General features: G+C 38.6%; 1 protein-coding gene across 3 annotated transcripts in view; it reads right to left on the bottom strand.

The window, feature by feature from the left end:
- Nucleotides 1-24622, bottom strand: part of MSR1 (macrophage scavenger receptor 1) — an 87489-nt gene extending 62867 nt beyond the window's left edge. Inside the window, exons 1-4 of one of the 3 annotated variants that reach the window (XM_004382787.2) lie at nt 24337-24622; nt 12544-12650; nt 11026-11139; nt 193-605 (exon numbers count right to left, since the gene is read on the bottom strand). In XM_004382787.2, coding sequence (XP_004382844.1) covers nt 193-605; nt 11026-11139; nt 12544-12646 — 630 coding nt within the window. In that variant the 5' untranslated portion in view covers nt 12647-12650; nt 24337-24622. Of the gene's footprint in view, nt 1-192; nt 606-11025; nt 11140-12543; nt 12651-13193; nt 13467-24336 lie in introns of those variants that run through there. The other 2 variants (XM_023737232.1, XM_023737233.1) reach the window with 2 other exon arrangements.
- Between the last annotated feature and the right edge of the window lie 1226 nt (nt 24623-25848).

Here is a 25848-nt window from a genome sequence, read left to right as displayed (position 1 = left end):
CTTTTGCCAAGAGTCCTGGAGAAGGTACTGGGTAAATTCATTTGACACTTTTTAGTAAGGTTACCAGAGGAGTAAACAGGATTATGTTGAAACATGGTTTGCAACTTTCACTTTCCTGAACTGCCTGAGGAGACAGGATCTGCTGAATGTATTCAATCCCAGCATGCGACCTTCCAATACAAAACACCTTACCTCTTGTTGTTTAAATGTATTCTCTTGAACTTTGCCATTCAGCGTTTCTGTCCTGAGCAGTAAATCAAGCAATGTGGTATTCAGGCTCATTAAGGACTTGGAGATTTCCTCTATTGCATTTCCATGTCCATGCACTGAGGAAACTAAGGTACTTAGCTGGAAAAGAACATCATTAAACCTCTGATCAGTTGTCACACTGAAATTCTGGAAATGCTCTGAGTCTATAAGGTTGGTTTCCGTATCTGCAATATAGTGGATTCTCTTCTCCAGGATGCTCATGTGTTCCATAACAATTTCTCGAAATCTTGTTTCACCTTTGCTGTCATTTTCTTTTCCTGTGAGACTTGTAGATATACCATTTGTATTAATTGAACCAGCTGTGCAATTTTTCATGTCCCACTTCAGGAGTTGAGCTGCATATTTAATTAAAAAGAAACAGAGTTGTGGTCTGTATTCTCACATGTATACACCATTTACTTCCATATCATTCCTTTCCATTCCATTCCATTCCATTCCCCCATTCCAAAATTTTGAACGCTATCCTAAATCAAGTATTCATATTAAATATACATTGTGTGACCCACACTAAGCATATTACCTAGAGGGAAACAAATAACCTCCCTTTCTTACTTTACATGAGAATTTCTTCCAGGATTAAATTATTGTTATTATTTTTCTGAATTGCTGCTTACATGAATCTTTTGGAACATTGCATCTGACTTAGCTAGTTAGAGAAAATTCTGCAGATTATGGAGAACATTGTAGTAGCTTATCCCATAGGACTGTTGTTAGAATAAATGAGATAGTGCTTAACACAGTCTCTGAAGTGAACATGTCAAGTATGTGAACTGTTCTGAAGAAAAATGATAATAATGGCAAAAACAATATGGAGGAAAAGGAGAAGCAGTGTTAGCCACTGTATGGATGAAACGTTTGCTCAGCTCCCTTATCTTATAGCTGAAGCTTGCAGGCCTAATTCTAGTTGGTGGGGAAAGAAATTGGGTAATAAATTTTTTTCACTTAAAAATATATTTTTCCTAAAATTTCCTTGCTTACTATAAAATGCATATTAATTGCAGAAAATTTTAGAAAAGATGGATTATATCAAAAAAATGAACCATTACTCTCATTCTCTTGAGGTAAGCACTATTCACTTTTTGGCTCTTTGTTGCCACTCTCATATTGTTCTTATAAAAACAAGATTATATTTTATATACGATTTGGAAGCTACTTTTTATTTAATCCTATATAATAAATACGTTTCATATTACTTAATGTTGTTCTGTAAAAATGCATTGCATTCGATGTATGATCAACCAGAATTTACCAACATTTAGTGTGCTTCTGTTTTCACTAATATATGCAATGCTTTGATGAATAATCTTGTAGCTAATTGTTTTCTGAAGAGAAAAAATTATTAAATGGAATTTGGGGACATACTGAGCTGCTGATACATATTTCCAAATGGGCATATGTTCTCCAAATAAGCTAATGATCCTGCTGAAAGGATCTAGTGGAATACACAACAGTTTCAAAAAGATGGAAAACATAAACATTGACCTCTCAGATAAAGATAATTCATGATTACGCACAATGAAGAAAATGTTAAACATTATTTTATCACTTATCAGTGATTGTTAAGACTTTGTTGGTTTTCCGTATTTCTATATACCTCAAAACAAATCCATTGCAGTCGAGTCAATTCCAAATCATAGTGTCCCTATAGGACAGAGTAGAACTGCCCCATAGGGTTTCCAAGGAGCAGCTGGTGGATTTAAACTGCCAACCTTTTGGGTAGTAGCCATAACTCTTAACCACTGTGCCCCCGGGGCTCCATATTTCTATATATCTCCCTATATTTGTACTTTTTGTCTACATCTGTATCTATATCGTATTCATATTAGGTTGAACACATGAGATTTCCATATTTGACCATTATTATAAAAAGAATTTCGTTCTGTTGGACATACAGTCGCTTTGAGTTGGAACTGACTTGACGGCACCTAACATAAAAAGAATAACTTCATGTGGTTTAAAATAATCTGTGTATACAGCTATGCCTCAGTCTATTGGTTTTCTTAGTAAAAATGAGATAGAATAGTACCAGCTTTATAGGTTTTTGAGGATTATTTGAGATAACACATTTAAATCAGTTAGTTCCAACCCTAATTTAAGGTACCTGTTACATAAATGAGACCTTGGTGTTTAGGCAGGATCAAGCTGCCTGGTTTTGGAATCTAGCTCTGCCTCCTCCATCACTGACTGGGTTCCTCTGAGCAAGTTACCTGTCCTCTCTTAGCTTAGGTTTCCTCCCAGTAATAAAAGTAATGGTGCTGCTGAGGACCGGATGAGATCAGGCATGTACATCACATAAGCATAACCCTGACTGGTACTCATTAGAATCCTGAAGTGCTTTACATATGCAAGGCAGGGAGCCCAGGTGGCACAGTAGTTAAGGGCTCAGCTGCTAACTGAAAGTCAGCTGTTTAACCCCAGCAGCTGCTCCGCAGGAGAAAGATGTGGCGGTCTGCTCCTATGAAGATTACAGCCTTGAAAACCCTATGGGCAGCTCTCCTTTGTCCTATAGTGTTGCTGTAGACCAGAATCCACTGGACTGCTGCAGGTTTGGTGGTTTTTGTATTTTTGAAAGAAACAGAGCCAGTCACCAGCTTATTGACTCCAACTCATGGTGATCCCACGTGTGTCAGAGTAGAACTGTGTTCCACAGGGTTTTCAATGGCTGAGTTTTTGGAAGTTCATCACCACATCTTTGTTCCAAGTCACCTGTGGGTAGACTCGAACTTCCAACCTTTTGGATAGCAGTTGAGCATATTAACAGTTTGCACCAACCAAGGGATTCTTATACATATAAGACATTCTCTTAATTATGGAGTCTGCTGTATTCACTACCTTTTCTTAAAGAAGCTGATGACTGTTGCTATTATTATAAGAATTTAAGTATTGTATTATATATGCAATTAAATCCTAATAAAAGAGCATATTCTATCACATTTTTCCAAGTTTCCTTCTTTTTTAAAGTTAATTTGTGTTAATAAAATATATGTAGTAATATTTGGAATGACCCACAATATTAATATCTACATATTAAGTGTGCATTATTTTAGACTTCCAAATGATCGATCAGTTGTAAGGATGCCCCAGGACCGGGAGTGTTTCATTCTGTTGTACATAGGGTTGCTATGAGTCAGAATTGACGCAAGGGCACTTATCAACACCAGCAGTTCATTGATAAGGAGCCCTGGTGGCACAGTAATTAAGTGCACCACAAGGTTTAAACCCACCAGCCTTTTAGGTAGCAGTTAAGAACACAGGCTCTGGGATCAGCTCATCTGGGTTAGTAGTTTTGGCCCTGTCCTTTAAAAGCTGTGACCTTGGGCAAGTTACTTAATCTTCCTATGCTTCTAGTTCACCAGCTATATAAATTGGATATCAATAGTTAGTGTTTGAACAGTTAAGTGAGCTAATAGATGTTAAGTGCTTAGAAGCTTCCTGTCACATAAGCTTTAGCTTTTATTGTTATTAATATTTTGGATTGAAATCTGTGACTTAAGCATCTATAAGCGCAATATTGACAACAATGGAAAATTAATATTGTGTAATATCAAAAATATTCTGGGCTTGGGTGTTCCCACGCATACTAGTTCTGTGCTTTGATTTACTAGTCGTATCACTCTAACTGCCCACTCATATAATTTTACTTTCAGTGGTAGAAAAAATTCTATGTCATATGGGTACAGCAAATATTTTTCACAGTATGGAATTGGAGGACTTGATTTGATGGAAGGTCATGTGACCAAGAGTCTTTATTTAACATCAAGTTCAACATGAGTTGATGGAAAGGATACATTTTGCTTATAGGTTTAAAAACACAACATTGCTCGTTTCCTCGGACCTTAAGTGAAAACTAATTTATTCGGTAGTTTCTTTAAAACTGGTTAATTCTGTATTATAAATCTAGGTAAAAAATATCAGAGATCATATTTTCACATATTCATTTCTTTCATTAATATTGGAGACATAGATTTTGTAACTTTTCTATTTCAAAGTGACCAACTTTGAGGGCTTGTGAAAAAAAGTACAGAGAGGGTTATTTTGATTCTATAGATCATATTTACTCTTTCATGTAGGCAGTATCTTCTCCTAGCAAAAATTTATATTGCTTGGAGCTGCAGAATCCTCAGTATTTCAGTAATAATTTATAAACATTAATCATAGATTATATCTTCCTGACACGTGACATTATTATGTTGTAGTGTGAAAGGCATCAAGCAGCTTCTTTAAGAAAAGGTAACACATGGAGTATACTTTATAATTAAGATAATACATTTCAATGTACAAGGGACTTTAAATTTGAATAGAGCTTTTATGTATATTTTATTTTACCCATCAACTCAGATTTGGCAAAACAGTAATTTCTATCATTTTAACGATACATTTGTAAATTTTTTTGATCTCATGTAGAGAGATATATTACATTTTAGTTACTTTTTGAAAAATATTCTGATATACAACTTATTAAGATGTAAACCCACATTCAGTTGCTTATCATTCATGCATAAAACACAGAGTGGGTTTTGCTTTTTGGGTGAATCTGGGTGATTTAATGTGAACTTAAACGATTCCAAAATTTTTAGCTTCTTCTCAGTCTTAAAAGGTAGCTATCGGAGCCCTGGTGGCGCAGTGGTTAAGAGCTATGGCTGCTAACCAAAAGGTCGTCAGTTTGAATCCACCAGCAACTCCTCTGAAACCCTATGGGGTAGTTCTACTCTGTTCTGTAGGGTTACTATGAGTTGGAATCAACTCAACGGCAATGGATTTGGTTTTTTGGGGTTTTTTTTGTAGTTTTAGGAAACAAAACCACTTCAGACCAATCATTGTCAACCTAAGAACAAATGTGTTGACTTAGTAGTGTTTTCTAATAGCCCAGGGATTGTAAACGTGGTTAGAACCCTAAATTCTTTGCAGCCTTCTCTCTGCATTCTGTGCGGGGCTATCAGAAGTTGCGCTGTCTGGGGTTGGCTCTGAAGTTGACCCAACTGGCTTAGAGCTAATGATCCTCTACAACAAAAATTTTTCTGGTATGCATTTTAAACTTCAGACAGCATATAGATAAATAACATACAGATAGCTTCAGCTCATCAGGAAGTTAAACTGTTTCACGCCAGACACATTAGGTTTTTTTTTTGTTTGTTTGTTTTTTTCTTAGGTGACTGTAGTTTCGTTGGTTGGTTGGCTGGCTGAGGTATTTTTGTTTTTGTTTATTTTTAATGGCCAAAATAGGCATTAATTTTTACCCGTAAAAAAACTTTTCCTAGCTAAAATTATGGCAACTCTGTGTTTGGTGGTGGTTTTTTAATTGGCTGACTACACTGTGGTATGAAAACTCAATTATCCTGGGAGACAGTAGAGCGGAGTGTAGGAGTCAGAATTCATGGGTGGGAGGCCGAGTTCTGCCCTCTCGGTCTGTTTCCTCATGTGTCTAGTGAGGAAAATTACAGTCTCTGCTCAGAGGGTAATTGTAAGAGTGTATTAAGATAATCTGTGAGAAGCTTACAGCCCAGAGACAGGAACAGTGTAAATGCTCAAAAATGCTCGTTACTGTTTCAGTATTTCCCATTGTTGCTTTCATTATCATTTCTCTCTTAGCAGAATTTTGGCTCTGTCTTAAAATATTCTTTAAAACCTCCCCTTAGCAAAGGAGCTTAGGCCTTCTACTGAGGAGCATTTTAATGTTAGATCCATTAGTATGCACATGAACATTTATCTTACTCCCAGCCTATCTCGTTAGAGCAAATGGCTGACACTTTACCAGTCATAGAGAAGAGGAGAACTACCCACCAAAAATCCACTGCCGTCCAGTCGATTCGAACTCACAGTGACCCTATAGGACAGGACAGAGTAGAATTGCCCCATAGGGTTTCCAAGGCTGTAAACCTTTATGGAAGCAGACTGTCATATCTTACTCCTGTGGAACAGCTAGTGGGTTCAAACTGCTAACCTTTCAATTAGTGGAGCACTTTAACCACTGTGCCACCAACCTACCCCTGAAGAAACCCTCAAATTTACCCCCACTTCAAGCCAGACTCTCCAAAGAGCCATATCTGAAGGACATCAAGCTGAGCCCAAGTAAAAGGTTCTTTTTACTTTTTTCTCCCAGAGGATGTTCATTAGATTATTTTGAAAGCTATTTTAAATAATAATCCTATGAAACATGTGGCCATATAAACTGTAAGGACATTGCTGAGGTGTAGGTCATTAGTTTATAAGCCCTCTTCTTCACGAAGACTCACAGGAATAGTTGTCTCTGCTCTCAGTACTAGAAAAGCTTCTCATGAGAAAACTGGCTTTTTATATTATAGGAATTTTAATGTAAATGATCAGGTTTACGTCTTCAACTAGCACTAGAATACTTATCATCAAATCTGTGACCCACTGCTAGAAGTATATAGGACTTTAGGGGATAATTTTTTTTGAAATGGTCTGGTTCATTACATTTTACCTTTACATATCTATATTTTTATCTTACTCTTCTTACTTAATTAAATTTTAAATCTCTAGTTATATTGTTACTACCAAGCCTCTTGGAACAAAACAGGAGGCAAACTAAAAACAGGTTCTCATTTATCCCTAAGAAGCAAAGGGAAAGTCACAGGAAAATCCAATACAGTTGTCACTACTGATGTTTGATTATCCATTCACAAAACATTCATGAGAAGTTTACTATTCTCCGCAAATCGTACTTGTCTCATTTTTGGCATCCGTTGATAAATTTCAACCTCGATACTAACACATGGAAACATGAATTTTATTCTATGTGTTTCATCCACCACTCGTCTGTCAGTCTGTCCTACTGTGGTGGCTTGCATGTTGCTGTGATGCTGGAAGCTAAGCCACCAGTATTTCAAATACCAGCAGGGTCACCCATGATGAACAGGTTTCAGTGGAGCTTCCAGACTCAGACAGACTAGGAGGAAGGACCTGGTGATCTACATCTAAATAAAAAAAAATTAGCCCGTGGAACCGTTATGAATAGAAGTGGAACATTGTCTGATATAGTGCTGGCAGATGAGCCCCTCAGGTTGGAAGGCATTCCACTCAAAATAGGACTGGGGAAGAGCTTCCTCCTCAAAGTAGAGTAGAATTTAATGATATGAATGGAGTAAAGCTTTCAGGACCTTCATTTGCTTAAGTGGTATGACTCAAAATGAGAAGAAAGAGCTACAAACATCCAGTAATAATTGGAACGTGGAATGTACAAACTATCAATCTAGGAAAATTAGAAGTTGTCAAAAATGAAACGGAACACATAAACATCGACATCCTAGGCATTAGCGAGAATGGACTAGTACTGACCATTTTGAATCAGACAATCATATGGTCTACTATGCCAGGAATGACAACTTGAAGAGAAACAGTGTCACATTCATTGTCAAAAAGAACATTTCAAAATCTACCCTGAAGTGCACCTCTGTCAGTGATAGGATAATATACATATGCTTATAAGGAAGACCAGTTAATACAACTATTATTCAAATTTATGCACCAACCGCTAAGGCCAAAGATGAAGAAACTGAAGATTTTTACCAACTTCTGCAGTCTGAAATTGATCAAACATGTAATCAACATGCATTGATAAAGTACTGGTGATTGGAATGTGAAAGCTGGAAATAAAGAAGAAGGATCTATAGTTAGGAAATATGGTCTTAGTGATAGAAATGACACCAGAGATCACATTATAGAATTCTGCAAGACCACTGACCTATTCATTGGAAATACTTTTTTTCAACAACATAAACAGTGACTGTATACGTAGACCTTGCAGATGGAATAAGCAGGAATCAAGTTGACTACATCTGTGGAAAGAGACTATGGAAAAGCTCAGTATCATCAGTCAGAACAAGGCCAGGGTCCAGCAGCAGAACAGACCATCATTTGCTCAAATCAAGTTCAAGTTGAAGCTGAAGAAAATTAAAATAAATCCACAAGAGCCAAAGTACAACGTTGAGTATATCTCATCTGAATTTAGAGACTGTCTCAAGAATAGATATGATGCATTGAACACTAATGACCAAAGACCAGATGATTTGTGGGATGACATCAAGGACAACATACATGAAAAAAGCAAATGGTCATTAAAAAGACAAGAAAGAAAAGAAGGCCAAAATGGATGTCAGAAGAGACTCTGAAACTTGCTCTTGAACATCAAGTAGCTGAAGTGAATGGAAGCAATGATGAAGTAAAAGAGCTGAACAGAAGATTTCAAAGGGCAGCTTGAGAAGACAAAGTGAAGCATTATAATGACATGTGCAAAGACCTGGAGATAGAAAACCAAAAGGGAGAACATGCTCACATTTCTCAAGCTAAAAGAACTGGAGAAAAAATTCAAGCTACAAGTTGCAATATTGTAGGATTCTATGGGCAAGATATTGAACAACATAGGAAGCATCAAAAAAAGATGGAAGGAATACACAGAGCCATTGTACCAAAAAGAATTGGTCGACGTTCAACCACTTCAGGAGGTAGTATATGATCAAGAACCAATGGTATTGAAAGAAGAAGTCCAAGCTGTACTGAAGGCATTGGTGAAAAACAAGGCTCCAAGAATTGACAGAATACCAATTGAGACGTCTCAACAAATGGATGCAGCATAGGAAGTGCTCACTCGTCTATGCCAAGAAATTTGGAAGACAGCTACCTGGCCAGCTGACTGGAAGAAATCCAAATACTTGCCCATTCCAAAGAAAGGTGATCCAACAGAATGTGGAAATTATTGAACAATACAATTAACATCATACGCAAGTAAAATTTTCCTGAAAATGATTCAAAAAATGTTTGAAGCAGTACATCTATAGGGAACTGCCAGAAATTCAAGCCAGATTCAGAAGAGGACATGGAACCAGGGATATCATTACTGATGTCAGATGGATCTTGGCTGAAAGCAGAGAATACCAGAAAGATGTTTACCTGTGTTTTATTGACTATGAAAAAACATTCAACAGTGTAGATCATAACAAATTATGCATAACATTGCAAAGAATGGGAATTCCAAAACACCTAATTGTGCTCACGAGGAACCTGTACATAGACTAAGACACAGTTGTTCAGGCAGAACAAGGGGATACTGTGTGGTTTAAAGTCAGGAAAGATGTGCATCAAGGTTGTATCCTTTCACCACATTCATTCAATCTGTATGCTGAGCAAACAATCTGAGAAGCTGGACTATATGAAGAAGAATGCAGCATCAGGATTGGAGGAAGACTCATTAACAACCTGCAGTACGCTTGCTGAAAGTGAAGAGAACCTGAAGCACTTACTGATGAAGATCAAAGACTGCAGCTTTCAGTATGGATTGTGCCTCAACATAAAGAAAACAAAAATCCTCACAACTGGACCAGTAAGCAATGTCATTATAAATGGAGAAAAGATTGCAGTTGTGAAGGATTTTCATTTTACCTGGATCCACAATCAAGGACCATGGAAGCAGCAGTCAAGAAATCAAAAGATGCATTGCACTAGGCAAATGTGCTGCAAAAGACCTCTTTAAAGTGTTAAAAAGCAAAGATGTCACTTTCAGGACTAAGATGCGCCTGACCCAAGCCATGGTGTTTTCAGTTACCTCATATGCATGTGAAAGCTGGACAATGAATAAGGAAGACATAAGAGAGTTAATGCCTTTGAATTATGGTGTTGGTGAAGAATATTGACTATACCATGGACTGCCAGAAGAATGAACAGGCCTGTCTTGGAAGAAGCACAGCCAGAATGCTATTTAGAAGCGGCGATGGTGAGACTTGCATACTTTGGACATTTTATCAGGAGGGATCAGACCCTGGAGAAGGATATCATGCTTGGTAAAGTAGAGAGTCAGCAAAAGAGAGGACCCTCAACGAGATGGATTGACACAGTGGCTGCAACAATGGGCTCAAATATGGCAACAATTGTGAGGAGGACATAGGACCAGGCAGTGTTTCATTTTGTTGTACAAGGGTCGCTATGAGTCGGAACCTACTCAACGGCACCTAACAACAACAACAATAACAAAGGCTATGATTCATGGTGAGGATGTATAGACTCAAATGCTAAAATTTTAATAATCAATAGCAATCACCTCAATAATTTAAAATCACTAAAATGGAAGAATTTTTTTGTGTTTTTTTCAGTAACAATAATACGTATACTATTCCGGATATTTCAGGGAAAGATTAAATTTAGAACTAGCAAAGATATTTTAAATTATAATGTAAACATTTATTGTCTATGCCTATTATGCAAAAATAGTTTTCTTTTCCAGTTCCATCTCAATAGCTTTGTAGTAAGATAATTTTTAAGATTTGACTACAAGGTAATATAAAATAGGAAAAAAAAAATCTAACAGATACCAAAAATGAGGAAATGTTTAAGGATTAATTTCCTTTTAGATATTTTTACTTTAATTATTTTACTTCTGAAAACAACTAAATCTTAACTGTATATTAAATCTTTCCCTTTGGTTGACATTTTTGCACATTATAGAGATAGAAACATGTCCACTCACCCATCCACACACCCACCACCACACCCGTACATTTTCTTTCATGCTGCTAGACCCAGAAAAAAAAATGATAGATTTTAGAGTATTTTACTTTTAAAAAAATCTACCCTTTCCACTTAAGTTTTCAGAATCTATTTTTTCATTTAATCAATTTGAGGAAAACTTTGTAATGTGAAGTTTTCCTTATGAATCTACCACATGCAAAAGACAGTTATTTCTTTGCTTCTGCAGTAAATAATCACAGGTTAGTTGCTGAGTTGCAGAACTCTAGAATACAGTACCTGCCACTATTCCGATGACTGGTATGAGAAGTGCAAACACAAGGAGATAAAGAACAATCAACGCAGCTTTGAAAGACTTCAGTTTCTCTTGAAGAGTAGGGCCATTTTTAGGATCTAAAAAAACAAAAGCATAAGCCACTGTTAGAAAGCATTGGCTATCGTATGTTCTGGGTTAAAATAAAAATTTTCATGTAACTTAATACAACCATGAATTTTTCAAACATTTCCACTTTGACTAAACTTTGGAATGGATCCCTGAAGCCCATTCTCTGGGTATTTCAAGATACATTCATAACAATAACCTTTTAGCATTATGCACTTATGTGGAACAGTAGTTCATGTAATGGGATGCTAAATGAGGTAGAGATAAATCAGTAGAGACTGGAAACTTAATAGACGAGATGACCTTTCTCTGACTAAGTGAGTAAAACATCTATTCCAAAATTCTTCCGTATGACTTTCGTTTTTATTGTTCAATTAAAAAAAAAAAGGAGTGCAATTTGATTTCAGGTTGCAAACTCCTAAATAAATTTTAGACATTGTTCAATAATATTCTATGTGGGATTAAATGGAAAGAAGAGAAAAAAAGAAAAGAATAGGAGAGAAAAGAAAACAAATAAAAAGATAGAAAACGAAGGAAAAGCACCCACAACAGGAGCAAGAAGGCGTATCTCGTCTACCAGGTCAACTAAGCCTGAAACCTAGGAGTCATCTCCTTCCTTGTCTCCAACTCAAATTCAGGAGTTCTATGAATTCTACCTTTTAAATGGAATTCAAAGGTTTCTGTTGCCTTTTCTTTGTCCCCAGTGCCACTGTCCTACCTTCTCCACCTCTTTTTATCTCTGCCTATAACAGCTTTTACTATTTTTGTTCTTGCTTCTGACTCACTGGTGTCACACCCTCCCCTCCATCCCTCCCTGGCACAAAGGTCCACCTTGCCCTGGGGTTGTGACCTATATCTCAGGTTAACTATGTAAGGACTCACTCATGACCCTCTGTCTTTGCTATATGCTGCTTCCTCTTACTGAAATGTCCCTGTAACTCCCTTCTCCTCATCCATTACCTTGATGAACCCTATTCATCCTTCAAGACTTCGTGGAATTAAAAACTCCTCTGTCCTGCCTCCTTAAACAAGCCTGTCCAGCTACGGCTGAACCGTGCTTCTATTGATTTCCTGTTGTAACCTGTACAAACACGTGTTTCAGTAACTACCACCTACAGTTTTCCAATATCAGTGCATGATGGTAGGACCACAGTCATCTCTAGGACTGGTCTTGAGGCTTGGAAATCAGAAATGTCAATCTACTGTGAACCAATTTAATCTAATGCAATTATTCCTTACTTAATGGTTTAAGCTGATTTTCTATTCTGTCTCAAGAGAGGAGTAAACCTATTGATCAGATAACTGTTATTTTAATATCCATACACATTTAAGATAAGTCTCAAGACTATAATTTTACATATTGTCCACAACTCTTAAGAACAGCCTCCATGGGCACCCCGCACCCGCCTACTTACTCTGAGCAATCAGTGCCGTCATTGAGCGAGCATCAAATTTCACAGATTCTGAGCGGTTTACAGCTTCCTCCTGCTCATCGGTAAGTCTGTCCCACTGCTCCATACTTCTATCAAGCAAATGGAAAAATATATGCTTAGGACTTTTTGGTTTTATATATACCATTGCCATCCAGTCGATTCCAACTCATAGTGACCCTACAGGACAGAGCAGAACTGCCCCATAGGGTTTCCAAGGAGCAGCTGGTAGATTCGAACTGCAGACCTTTTGGTTAGTAGCTGAACGCTTAACCACTGTGCCACCAGGGCTCCATAATATATGTCAAATTGAAATTTATAATTAGAATTCAATTTTAAGAAAAAGATAAGTATACTTAATTAGTTAAATTTATATATTTACCATATGTAGTGTAACCCTGGGGGCGCAGCAGTTAAAGCACTCGGCTACTAACTGAAAGATCAGGTTTGAACCCACCAGTTTCTCCGAGGGAGAAAAGACCTGGTGATTTGTTCCCTATAAAGATTACAGCCTAGGAAGCCCTATGGGACAGTTCTACTCTGTCTTACAGAGTCGTCATGAGTCAGAATTGACCTGGTGTGGCACACAACAACGAAAACAAGAGCAACCATGTGTAGCAATGTGTTAAACTTACCCACAAAGTTTTAATTTTAACATTAAAAGACATATTTGCATAGAACCTAATTAGGTATCTTTCTACATACAAATGTATGTTTGCGGGTTTGTAGGCGTGTGCTTTTTCAGTGGCAGCCGGCAGATGAAGCTTTTCTGTTTTTAGCTAAAAATATTTTCCAAAGTGAGAGAAAAGAAAAAAAATATTTTACAACAAATAGTTACATAAAATTTGATACAAATATTTCCTGTGATCTTTCATCAGGGGTTCTGAGTTAAATTTTCAAAACATAGCTTCATGAGCTAGTTTTTCCTTTGCCAAAGCATCTGCTTATCAACTTAGATAAAACAAAGTCTAATTACTAGAATAGGAACCACAGGACAAATCTAGGTTCTTTCTTTCTTTCCTTTTCTCTTTTTTTCTTTCTTCCATCTTTCCTCCCTTCCTCCCTTCCTTTCTTCTTCTCTTCCTTTCTTCCTCCCTTCCTTCCATCTTTCCTCCCTTCCTCCCTTCCTTCCTTCCTCTCTTCCTTTCTTCCTCCCTTCCTTCCATCTTTCCTTCCTTCCTCCCTCCCTCTCTTTCTTTTCAGGGCTTCTCTCATTATGCATTGGCAGCATCACAAATACCTTCTTTTACCTTTTTAAAGCACAGGTCTGCACTCCATGTCAGTGGTTCTCTTTAACACACATCAGAATCATTTGAAAGACTTGTTAAAAGCAGATGGATGGGCCCTACCCTCCAAAAACCCAAAACCAAGCCCACTGCCTTGAGTCAATTCTGACTCATAGCGACCGCACAGGGTTTCCAAGACTGCCACATCTTTCTCCCTGGTGGGTTCGAACCACCGATGTTTGGGTTGGCAGTTGCTCTTCGGGGAGGGCTCCAGTATTTGCAATTCCAGCAAGTTCTTAAGTGATGTTGCTGCTGCGGGTCTGAGAACCACACTTCAACATTTTGCATGAAAAGAAATTGCTTAACTTTGTTGGAAATGGGTCAGTTCATCTGACTGATAGATTTATCATGAAGCCAACATCTTCTGGTTGCTCCTTTCTTGAGTTATGACTTAGTCCTACTGAAGTTTGGACTGAGTGCACAGGCAGCTCCAGACAGTGAGCTCCCATCCAGTCCAGGAAACAAAGGACAAACATTCATATGCAGACATCCACCCTGCTTTAGGGAGACACATTGACAAGTGAGGATGTGACTCAATTCCTGACAATGTATTTTTTAAACATTACCATGGAGATAACTGAGTTTGTGGTTTGCAGTGACAATCTTTGTACATGCTAATTTTGGTGAATTCACTGTAGTTCCCAAAAATCCTATGTTGAACTGAGGAAGGACTGTTCTTTGAAGGCTTTGGTCCCTGGGGGAAGGGGATGGAATAGAGATCCTCTTTTCTCAGGCAGACCAAATACGGTACAGTAAAACCTGCGAAAGCCAGAACCTGTGTCAGGTGGAAACCTGTCAGAGAAGGAAAACACAAAATATTTTCCACTAATAGAGAGCCGTAGTTAAGTGGTAAGACTGTACCTCGTCAAAGGAGGAAGAACTTGTGAGACTCGGAAAAACCAGGCAGTCCCTTCTAGTTCCAGCTCTCGCAGGTTTCACTGTATAAGAAATAAACCTAGAAATTGACTATTCTAGGAAGCCCCGTTGGATAATTCAGATCCAGACTAGCCTGCCATTTCCCCCTTTTCAGTTGACTTCCCTTTTTTCATCTGGATAATGATTTTACTTGTCAAGCAAAACAAATGAAGAAGCAAACAAATAATAACAAAAAAAAATTGAGATGACAATAAAGCTTAGTTACCTTTATTTTAAAACTATGGTTTACAGTGACTTGGGCTATGTGGCAAAGATTTTTAGCTTTGCATTCAGCTGGTAAAGGAAGGCCTCACAAACAAGCATTTCTATACGCCCGAAAGTAACTAGAAACGTTTCCCATGCCAGCTGCACGCTGGCCCCTTCTCCGTGCATTTCATATCTGGGATATGCTGACTCCATTTCCAGCTAACTGCAAAGGAAACCTTTCTTATATTATTCTATCTTCCACCTGGGGATGTTTATATAAAAAGGTGAAACCTTTTTAAAGCTGATATAGTTCTCCAGACTGAGTTGTATAAGGGAAGGAAACACGCCTGTTTTTTTTTCACTACTATATCATCAAGATGTAGAATATAGTTAATAGTTGGTGAATGAATAAATAAACTGATTTATTTCTGATAAGATGTTAGTCTCCTCTATTAGCTTTATTTTTGCTTTCAACACAATGGATGTTTGGGGGATAAACTCAAACCAAACCCGTTGCCATCAAGTCAATTCAGACTCATAGCGACCCTATAAGACAGAATAGAATGGCCCCACAGGGTTTCCGAGGAGCGGCTGGTGGATTTAAACTGCCAACCTTTTGGTTAGCAGCCGAGCTCTTAACCACCGCGCCACCAGGATTCCTGTTTGGAGGACGTTGTTGTAAGGTGCTGTTGAGCTGGTTCTGACCCAGCGATCCTATGTACAACAGAACAAAACACTGCTGTTTGGAGACTAGCAGGATCAAAATGGTGGGCTTTTGACAGTAGAGAATTTCTTGGCAAGTAGGTTTTGTCCACGATTCGGATTTTTTTTCCTCTATTCTACGTTCGTCTTACTCATTGGATATCCTCCTTGAACGTGAACCAAATCTTAAGGAAAAGAGATTGTGCTATGCTGTTGTGATGTTGCCACTGACTGTGCTAATCAGGATTTGTTTGTATTTTGTCATGTCCTATTAGCAACTAGCTTAGGCCACATCCCCAGTATTTCTCAAGGGAACAATACCAGTAATTTGGGGGGACAATTGTTTTTATGCAGAAGTGATTCAGTTGTATAGGAGGATTATCACCCTTGGTAGTCACCCACTAAATGTCAGTTGTTGCTGCGTGCCGCGCCGTCAAGTCGATTCCGACTCATAGCGACCCAATAAGACAGAGTAGAACTGCCCCACAGAGTTTTCTTTGCTGTAATCTTTACCGGAGCAGATTGCCAGGTCTTTTCTTCTGTGAGGCCACTGGGTGGGTTTGAACCACCAAGCTTTCAGTTAACAGCCACGAGCTTAACGGTATGCCAGCAGGGATCTGCCTCTGCATCCTCGGGTTGCCCACCTCTTTTTTCTCCCCTCTTCAAAAACAAACAAAGCAGGCTTCATCCCCACACATTTCCAAACACCCAGCCCTCTTTGAGAACCACTATTTAACATGCATCCTGAGTGTAGATAGAAAGACAGGAACCCTATCTCTCTCTTTCTCTTTCTCTCTCTCTCTCTGCAATATCTGCCTCAAGCAATCTGACTGTTAACACACCTTTAAATGAAGATCTGCTATCATGGGAAAAACAATATCTTCATGAGCTTCAGCAACAAAATATATTCCTCTATTTGGGAGAATATCTTCCACTCTGTGTGTCTAGCACTTTACATATACATTACAGGCCTTTGTTAAAGCAGTTATGAATGGTTTTTTCAACAAAAGTTAAACATTATATTATTTTAGAGAGAAGAAAAAGTGGCAGTTCCAGAGCGGAAGTCCAGTGATCTACTTGGCCTAAAGCTGGGAAAAGGTTAATTGTATCTGTATAGTTGCTTGGAAGCTTCACATGTATTTTCAAATAAACTTCCAACACAGAACCTACAGGGGCCAACTGGCTGAAAGGACTCTTCTTGGAGGAAATTACAAACTACACATTTTTTTTTTAGGTGAACCCTAGAATGTCAGTTGCTACATAATGAAAACAAAGATATGGAAGGTACTGTTATTTTCACTTTAGTAAGATGGAAGTACCTATATCTCTATGCAGCTCAGTTCAACAAATTGCTATTGTGTGTTATTGTATCAAGTACTCTGTAAATCCACAGGATGCCAAGATCAATGTGTATGCAACATTTTCAACTACCAAAGATCTCATATACTAATAAGGGAGATGATAAACTTCAGAATCACCTGCCACTGTGATACATATACATACAAGGCACAGACAGATACAAAAGAGAGAGTGAGGAAATCCACTGGGAAAATGAGTAGTCAAGGTGGGAACACCGAAAAGATGACACCTTGTTGGAGCTTTGAGAAATGAACAGTGATTTGGGATGAGGAGAATATTCCAGGAATGGAAACTACCACATTAAAAGCCCTGATATCATGGACAATCTGGGAAAGTGGACTGGATCAATATCGTGGAAGCAAGAGCTAAAGGCAGAGAGCCCAGCAGGAATGGCCCAGTGCCATCCTACTCATGGATTTCTTCTTTCATTTCCCTGATGGTATCAGTCAGTGTTGCTTTCACAACCTATCCAAAATATAAATTAAAATTATTATCTACACAAATTAAGTTAAAAAAAAAAGTTTCTTTCTTTTGGCAATCGTGACCTGATTTTATATTGCTGGCATCACAATATACATATATTGTCCATTAAAGATCTTGTTTTTCTCCCTTTCACCCTGAAACAGAGCCTAAGTTCAGATTTGTTTTTCTTTAAACTTCTAAACTTTGATCTTTTATAGGCTTATATAGATGATAATAAATATTTTACAAATCACTGTATCTCAAACTATGGTCTGTTTGGGTAGATTTATTAACACTTTAAAAAAGAAAAACATCTAGAAAATGTCTATGTGTGTACTACCTAGCTGCCCACATTAGGGTTATATAAAACCCCAAAACCTCTGACAGGAGCAGGAGGCTGGAAGCAAGATGAACACTAGAATCTGCTGGAAAGTCTTCCCCTTCTGGCGACTTTTGGTGCATCATGGGAAGTTCTGCTTGTTTTCTGGGCAGTTTACAGCGGGAGTGCATCATGAGCTGCATGAAATATTGGTATCGTTTTTCCAGAAAAAGAAAAAATTAGGTTTATCATAGATGGTGCTGTCAGAGGATTGCTGGCCTTTCCTGTTGTTACTGCCTTTTGCCCTTAGTCTTCATACTCTCTCTGGGAAACTCGTCTACATTCATGGCTTGAACCACTACCTGCATGCTGATAGAACCAATACATCCAGCTCAGATCTCACGTCTCAGAATCAGAATTTTTTTTTTCTAACACAACTAGCTGTTGTTGTTAGGGGTGTTGAGTTGGTTCCGACTCCTAGCGACCCCGTGTACAACAGAATGAAACACTGCCGAGTCCTACACCATCCTCACAATCGTTGTTATGCTTGAGCTAACTGTTGCAGTCACTGTGTCAGCGCATCCCCTTGAGGGTCTTCCTCTTTTTCTCTGACCCTCTTCTTTACCAAGCATGATGTCCTTCTCCAGGGACTGGTCCCTCCTGATAACACGTCCAAAGTCTGTGAGAGGAAGTCTCGTCATCCTTGTGTCTCAGGAGCATTTTGGCTGTACTTCTTCCAAGACAGATGCGTCAGCATATCATCCATTTATATGAATTATTTGTTATGTTGTTATTGTTAGCTGCTGATCAGTTGGCTCCGACTCATGGTGACCTTATGTGTAAAGAGAGGAGACGTTGCTGGGTTGTGTGCAATCTTCATGTTGGTGGCACGTTTGCACTCATTGTTGTGACTATTGTGTCAGTCTATCCCATGGAGGGTTTCCCTCATTTTTGGCAACCCTCAACTTTACCAAACATGATGTCCTTTTTTAGTGATTCGTCTTTCCTGATGATGTTTCCAAAGTACGCTAGGCAAAGACTTCTCAAGCTCACTTCTAAGGAGCACTCTGGTTGTATTTCTTCTAAGACTGATTTGTTCGTTCTTCCGGAAGTCTATGGTATATTCAGTATTCTTTATTTCTTATTATAACCATTTATTACTATCATCTGCTTATTATTGTGTAACAGGGACTGTATGACTCAGTCAGGCATGTGGCAATATAGAGCTAGCAAAGCAATCACTCAAACCAGAAATCAAGGCTTTATTGTAAACGACTCAGCCACAAGACCCAAGACCTATATCCAAATCCTTAGCAAGTCTTGCTTCTTGCTTCCTAAATATTCCTTTAATTCATTCTTTCCACTCTATCTTAATTTTTGCGTTTCATTTTCATCTCCCTCAGCCAGGCATCTTGGGTAGTGGCAGTGTGGAAGGCAGTTAAGGGAAACATCCGAGAGGCAATTAAAAAGAAGACATGAAAATAATTAGTGAATAAGTGTTAAAATACAACACTTTAACAAAAAATAGGAGGAAAAAAACAGTCTAAAATATTTTTCAGGAAAAAATGTGAGGGACATAAACTCGAGAACAAACGTGTTTAATGGGCAGGCAAAGGAAAAAGAACCACTACTAAAGACAAGGAAGACTGTTGACACTGTGGGAGAAGAACAAGAGGCAGTCAGGGTCATGGCAATGAAAAGAAAGAAAAAGATATCAAGTCACGCAAGGACATCCGTAACCTGCTGTGTGGAATTGAAGCTGTTTTATTTACATGATGAAGGCAGAAGCAGATTCTTGAGAGATCAGCAAACAGTAAACATATCAAACTGAAAGGTCTTCTGTTGAGGGGAGTTTTGTTTCACTCATTCCTCATCTCCCCAGTCCCTTAACCTCAGTGAGTGCCAGCCCTCAGTTTTGTTCTCTTCTCTCTTCCCTCTATATTCAATCCCTCATTTACCACATAAGCCTCATTGCTTTAAGTGCAATCTATACAACTGATAATTCTGAAATGAATATCTCCTGCCCAGACCTCCCCCCTTAATTCCAGACCCATATATTCAACTGCTTATCATCTCTACTTGGATTTCTAAGTATAACCCAAACCTAGGGGTCATCCTTGGCCACCCTCCACCCCCATCCTCCATCCTCCACATCCAGTCCCTTATTAAATCCTGTTGGTTTGCTTTCAAGCCTCATGCAAAAGCCAAGTGCTTCTCCTTACCTCCCCCACTGCCATCACCCAGTACCATCATCCTATTCTCACCTCAACTGTTTCAATAGCTCTCTAACTGGCTGTCTTAGTTACCTAGTGCTGCCCTAATAGAAATACCAGCCCTAACAGATATACCACCAGGGGTGGCTTTAAAGAACAGAAATTTATTTTCTCACAGTTCACAAGGCTAGAAGTTTGTATTTAGGACATGGTTCTAGGGGAAGTTCCTTTTTTGACTGACTGCAGCTTCTAGTAGCTGCCAGCAACCCTTGCCTTTCCTGGACTTGTAGATGGATCTCTCCCTTTTGTCTGTCTTCCTCTTCCCCCTGTCTGTGCCTCTGCATCCCTTCTGGTCTTTTTATACCTCAGAAGAGATTAAGTTTAGGTCTCACACCGGCACTGTTATAACTTAATTAACATAACAAAAGAAACACCCGATTTCTAAATAGGTTCAAGTACATAGCCACAGAGGCTAGGAATTCAATACAGATTTTGTGGGGGAGGAGGTACAATCCAGTCCATAACACTGGTCTTCCTGCCTCCACTTCATCCTTCACACAGCCTCCAGCATGGCGCCCTTAAAAAGGAAGTCAGATCTTGTCACTTCCTGCTCAAAACTTGCGCTTGGCTTCCCATGGCACTCAGGTCCAGACTAAAATCTCTCTCTCAGGGTGGCCTTTCTTAAACACTGGGTTTAAAATTACAACCACAGGCAGTCCCTGGGTTAGGAACGTCCGGTTTACAGACAACTCGGACTGAAGAAGGAACTGTCATGAAGCCTGTTATATTAAAAATTTGAGTTAAATACAGTGGTTCATAATAACGAACACACTGCTTTGTGACGCTCATGAAAACATTGCGCTGTTTGAAAGGATTTCTTAAGTGTTTTATATGCATAGAAACGTAAAATATATACTACATACTAAGACAAACATTTGACCAACTGAGGCTAAATAAGAACTGTGCGTACCTGTTCTGGCTTACCTACAAACTCGACTTAAAGACAGATTTAGGAACAGCTCTCCTTCGTAACTGGGGACTGCCTCTACCCTCTTTCACTTCCTCTTCCCCTTCCTGGCTTGGATTTTCTCCAAGAACGCATCATCGTCTAACACAAAATACGTTTCCCTGGTTTATCTTGTTTATCGTTTGCCTGCTCTCACCCCAGTTACATCCATAACACAGGATTTCTCTTGGCAGTTCAGCGATAAGAGCGGCTCCTGGTCATTAGTAGGCGCCCCTTACGTACATTCAGTAAATAAATGACAAAGACAAAATTAAAAAAAAAAAAAAAAAGACAAGGTATTTTGCAAGATGACTGGACTTCATCTCTAGGATTATGCCTCAAGAAAAGCGTCTATTTCACTAACGTGGAAACTTTAACAGTTCTTTTACTCATTGGAAAACAAAATACTTTTCTCTGCATTTTGTGTGACTAACAAATTGAAACAAAAAATTCACCCTCAAGGATTGATCCCTTTTTGCCCCAAAGGCATCGTGTTACCACATTACTCCAGCTCTTTACTCTCATCAGAAGGTAAATTTTTTCAGTAATGTCAGAGCAAAGGAACAGGAGAGGCTTTGCCAGCCACCATGCTAGACGCAATTCACGTTGCCTTTAGATATCCTTTCCAAAGTGAGGAGAAAAAGCATCGGCATAAAGTGACTTTTCCTACCAAATGTCAATGCACTGACAAAGGATTTTGAAATCTCCTGAGTGTGTATAATCTATTAAAAGCACTTTCTCACAAGAAGTGAAACACATCTCTGCAATATCAGCTTTTCATAAAAGTGAGCTGAAGGTTTACAGAAATTGCAACAGAAGGCAAACCATAATGGAAGAATTTCAACGATGACTTGTTTAGAGCTACATTTACTGTCTTCCATGTTTTATTGTAAAAACATAATAGCAATATTATAGATCAGCTGGGACAAAATTTCTCTCCTCCCATCACCCTAACAAGAAAAAGTACCTTCATTTTTTAGATTAAATTCAAGTCTTTGTACATAATCATCATGTTGATATCACAATGTACATATTGTTGCCATTTTGTATTTCCCTTTAGATTGTGTCAACATTTTCATTCTATATGTGATGTTTTCAGGTTTACAATGATTATTGTTCGGGTTAGTTGTCGTTGGGTCTGTTCCAACTCATGGTGACCCCATGTGTGCAGAGTAGAACTACTCCACAGGATTTTCAAGCCTGTGACCTCTTGGAAGCAGATCAACATGGCTTCTTCTGAGGCTCTGGGTGGGTTTGAAGCGACAACTTTTCAGCTACTGGTCAAGCGCTTTAACCATTTGTGCCACCATTCATCAAATATATGTAGCTTATTTATTTTGCCATTTTCCTAAAATGAAACTCTTTCTTATATTTTCCTCCTCTTTTGGAGAGGGTAATGTTTTACTAGTACAGATGATCATATTTTATTATTAGTGTGGAAGGTATATTTCCATGTGATTATTATCTATTTTTCTTCTTGGATTATTGTTGATTCATATACATTTCTTATACATCCCAGAGGATCTTTCTTCTTTTATATATGTGGATAAGCTCTTTATAGGTCATAGATATTTACCATCTTTCTTTTCATATTGGATACACGTTCTTTCTTTGAAGATTGTTCCCTATTCAGATTGGTCATCATACATTTAAGGTCTATTTCATCTTTAAGATTTGGGATAAATATTCACTTTATACCTTCCTTACCAAAACTTTAATATCATTTCAATTTCATAAACCAGTTAAAAATGCATATGAGGTGAAAACAGAATTAACTTATGTGTGAAATAAACAGCTCCTCGCTTAAGAGGGACTCTCTCGTCAGAAACGGAAACATTCCCATTGTGCTATGGCAGCTGAGGCTCCTTCCTTGGTAGGGAAGGAGAAAGAGCTGTCAATTTTAGAATTTGAATTTTGGCTGGAAAATTTCCTAGCTGTATGGCCTTCGGGAAATCTTTAACCTCTTTGAATTGTAGTTTCTTTGTATATGTTAAAATATGATTACAAGATCAACTTAAAGAATTACTGAGTTTCAAAAAGAATTTTTGTGAAGTGCTTGGTAGACAGAAAACAGTCTAACAAACGAACCCCCATAATTTAAAAATACCATTAAAAAAAGAAAAAAGAACTCTCTTATTTTATCCTCACAGCAACTCAATAAGATACGTGGTATTACTTTCCCCATGTTACAGGTTGGGAAGCCAAAACCTACAAATGGGTTGTGGAGTTAATGCTACACAACTAGGCAGTCGGGGAGCTGGGATTTGAACTCAGGCAGCATAGTTCCAGATTCTCAGCTCCGAGCCACTGTATAAAACATCCGTCCTCTCTGGTCTATGACTTTTCTATTGCTATTCTCACATGACCAATAAGATACCAAGCCCCACTGCATACTGTGTAACTCTTACCCACTCTTCAGGATGAACCTAAATCCCACCATCTCCATGAAGATGTTTTTGACAGTCATTTCTCCCCTTAAAGCAATTCTGGCCTTTCACGTATTCCCATAGCAGTTATCTGAAGTAATTTGACGTCACTTAAGGAGCTCACATCATATTATGCCTATTTGGTTATATGCCTTAGATCATGAACTCCCTGGAGGGAGAACATGTACTGTATTCCTTGTATCCCTTGCCCACAGGCAGTTCAGTGAAGTTCACATTGTAGATGCCCAACCAATATTTGCTATATGAGCAGGTAACAGACTGAGGACCAAAGTGGGGTACGAAAGATAAGGAAAACAATTAAAATATGCTAAATCTTATTTTTTGAATACAGTCAATATAAAAAAAAATGCACAGTTATATGAAGAAATTTCTTGCTAATTTAAACTACGAAGTATTTAGCATATTTCATGTATATTTATGCACATACACATTTTTTACTCATATAAAACCGAGCAGAAGTCTAACTTTTATCATTAAAAAGAACAAAAAACAAATATAAAACAAAGTATTCTACCAGAAAATTATATTTGTGTGCATGTGGGTGTATATATATATACACATACACACACACACACCCTCCAAACAAACAAACAAAAAAAACAAAATCCACTGCCATCCAGAGTAAAACTGCCCCATAGGGTTCCCAAGGCTGAAATCTTTACGGAAGCAGACTGCCACATCTTTCTCCCTCGGAGCAGCTGGTGAGTTCCAACCGCCAATCTTTTGGTTAGTAGCTGAGCCCTTAACCACTGTGCCACCAGGGCTACTTTATACACACACACACGCACACACACACACACAGACACATATATGACACATCAAAAAAACAGTTTTGGAAACAACATTAAAGTAAACCTTTTACCTATTGTCTTAAAGAAGGCAGCAGTGATTTATCCACTTCTCTCTCTTTACAAATGAAACCTAAAATCTTTATCATATAGTATTTCAGCATCTGGTACATGAGGAAAGGAAGTGACACATCTCTGTGCTGAAAATCTTTCTTAACGAAGCATCTCAATAATACTTTCATCAGTGCAGTAGTTTGCAAAATCTAAATTTGTCTGATAACTCATTCCTCTTCCCATCTAGGACATTACAAAAGAAAAAGAGAAGTAAAAAGGAAAATAAACAAGGGTTATTGGAGCAGGGCGGGTAATACATGGCAGATAAAATCTAATCTTTCCCTTTTTATAAATTATGTATGCTTGCTATAATACTCATGAATTCACATGATTCCCCCTTTCATAATATATAATTCAGAGGGAAGACTCCATACTTAAGTGATTTGTGTTTCTTGATCCTTGTTCCTATACCCCCTCCGTCTAGACTCAACACAAGACACTCGAGGAAAGTCTATGGTTGCTATTTAGTCAAAGTACTAATGTAATAATGCCCATTTCCGCTCCATCTCTACTGATGTTAGAGTTAGCTATAGACCCCTTCTGAGCACCTAACAAGCTGCTTCCCCAGGCCTGCAGTGGAGGAAAGCGGGGCGGGGTGTCTCAGGCTGGACATTTCACCTACTGCCATCCTGCCAGAATTTCACACTTTCCATCTCATTTTTAAATCACATTCATCAAGTTTCAACACAAACGAACTTGGGCGCTGAATGACTACCACATACGTTAATGAGCTAATTTTTAGACCTGATATTTCTGAGGAAGGTGTTCAGTTCCACAGGCATCTCTTGGTGCTATAGGCAGTGAGCATACTTCCTGTCAATAGGTGGCCCAAAAGCTCTTACTGTGCCCACAGGGACCAGAGAACATATCTCTGGGAAGATATACGCCTGGTAGAAAGAAGGCCTTTGAGAGACAGAAAGCAGCAATATCACACAACCATTTACAAAGCTAATAGTAATAGAAGGAGCCCTGGTGGCACAAGAGGTAAGTGCTAAGTAGGTTGGCTGTTTGAACCCACACAGTGGCTCTATGCTTCCAAGGAAAAAAGACCTGGCAATCTGTTCCCGTAAAGATTATAGGCTAGAAAACCCTAAGGGGCAGTTCTACCTGTCACACGGGGTCGCTGTGAGTAAGGAGTATGAAGCCGGACAGTCTTTAGATGAGAAGTAGGATGGCAGAAGTGTGTCCGGGAAGGGCCGGTAAGCACATCCCCTTAGCTACAGGCTTCTACCACCACATTCTTAGTAAAGGTGACCTGCAGACCAACATCAGAACTCACTCCCTTTACTTTCCAATTCTTCCTTTAGACTGAGGTCCTTTCCTGTTCTTAAAATAATCTGGAGTTTAAAAACTCCTTTCCACGTTGTTAATTTTGGATATCCCTGTCCATGTTGTGGAGCCCTGGTGGTGCAGTGGTTAAGAGCACAGGCTGCTAACCAAAAGGCTGGCAGTTCAAATCCACCAGCCACTCC

Source organism: Trichechus manatus, unplaced genomic scaffold, assembly GCF_000243295.1.
Source record: "Trichechus manatus latirostris isolate Lorelei unplaced genomic scaffold, TriManLat1.0 scaffold00099, whole genome shotgun sequence".
NCBI classification, from domain to species: domain Eukaryota; kingdom Metazoa; phylum Chordata; class Mammalia; order Sirenia; family Trichechidae; genus Trichechus; species Trichechus manatus.
The sequence above is the reverse complement of the archived record's forward strand: the minus strand, read 5'-3'. Positions and strand labels throughout refer to the sequence as shown.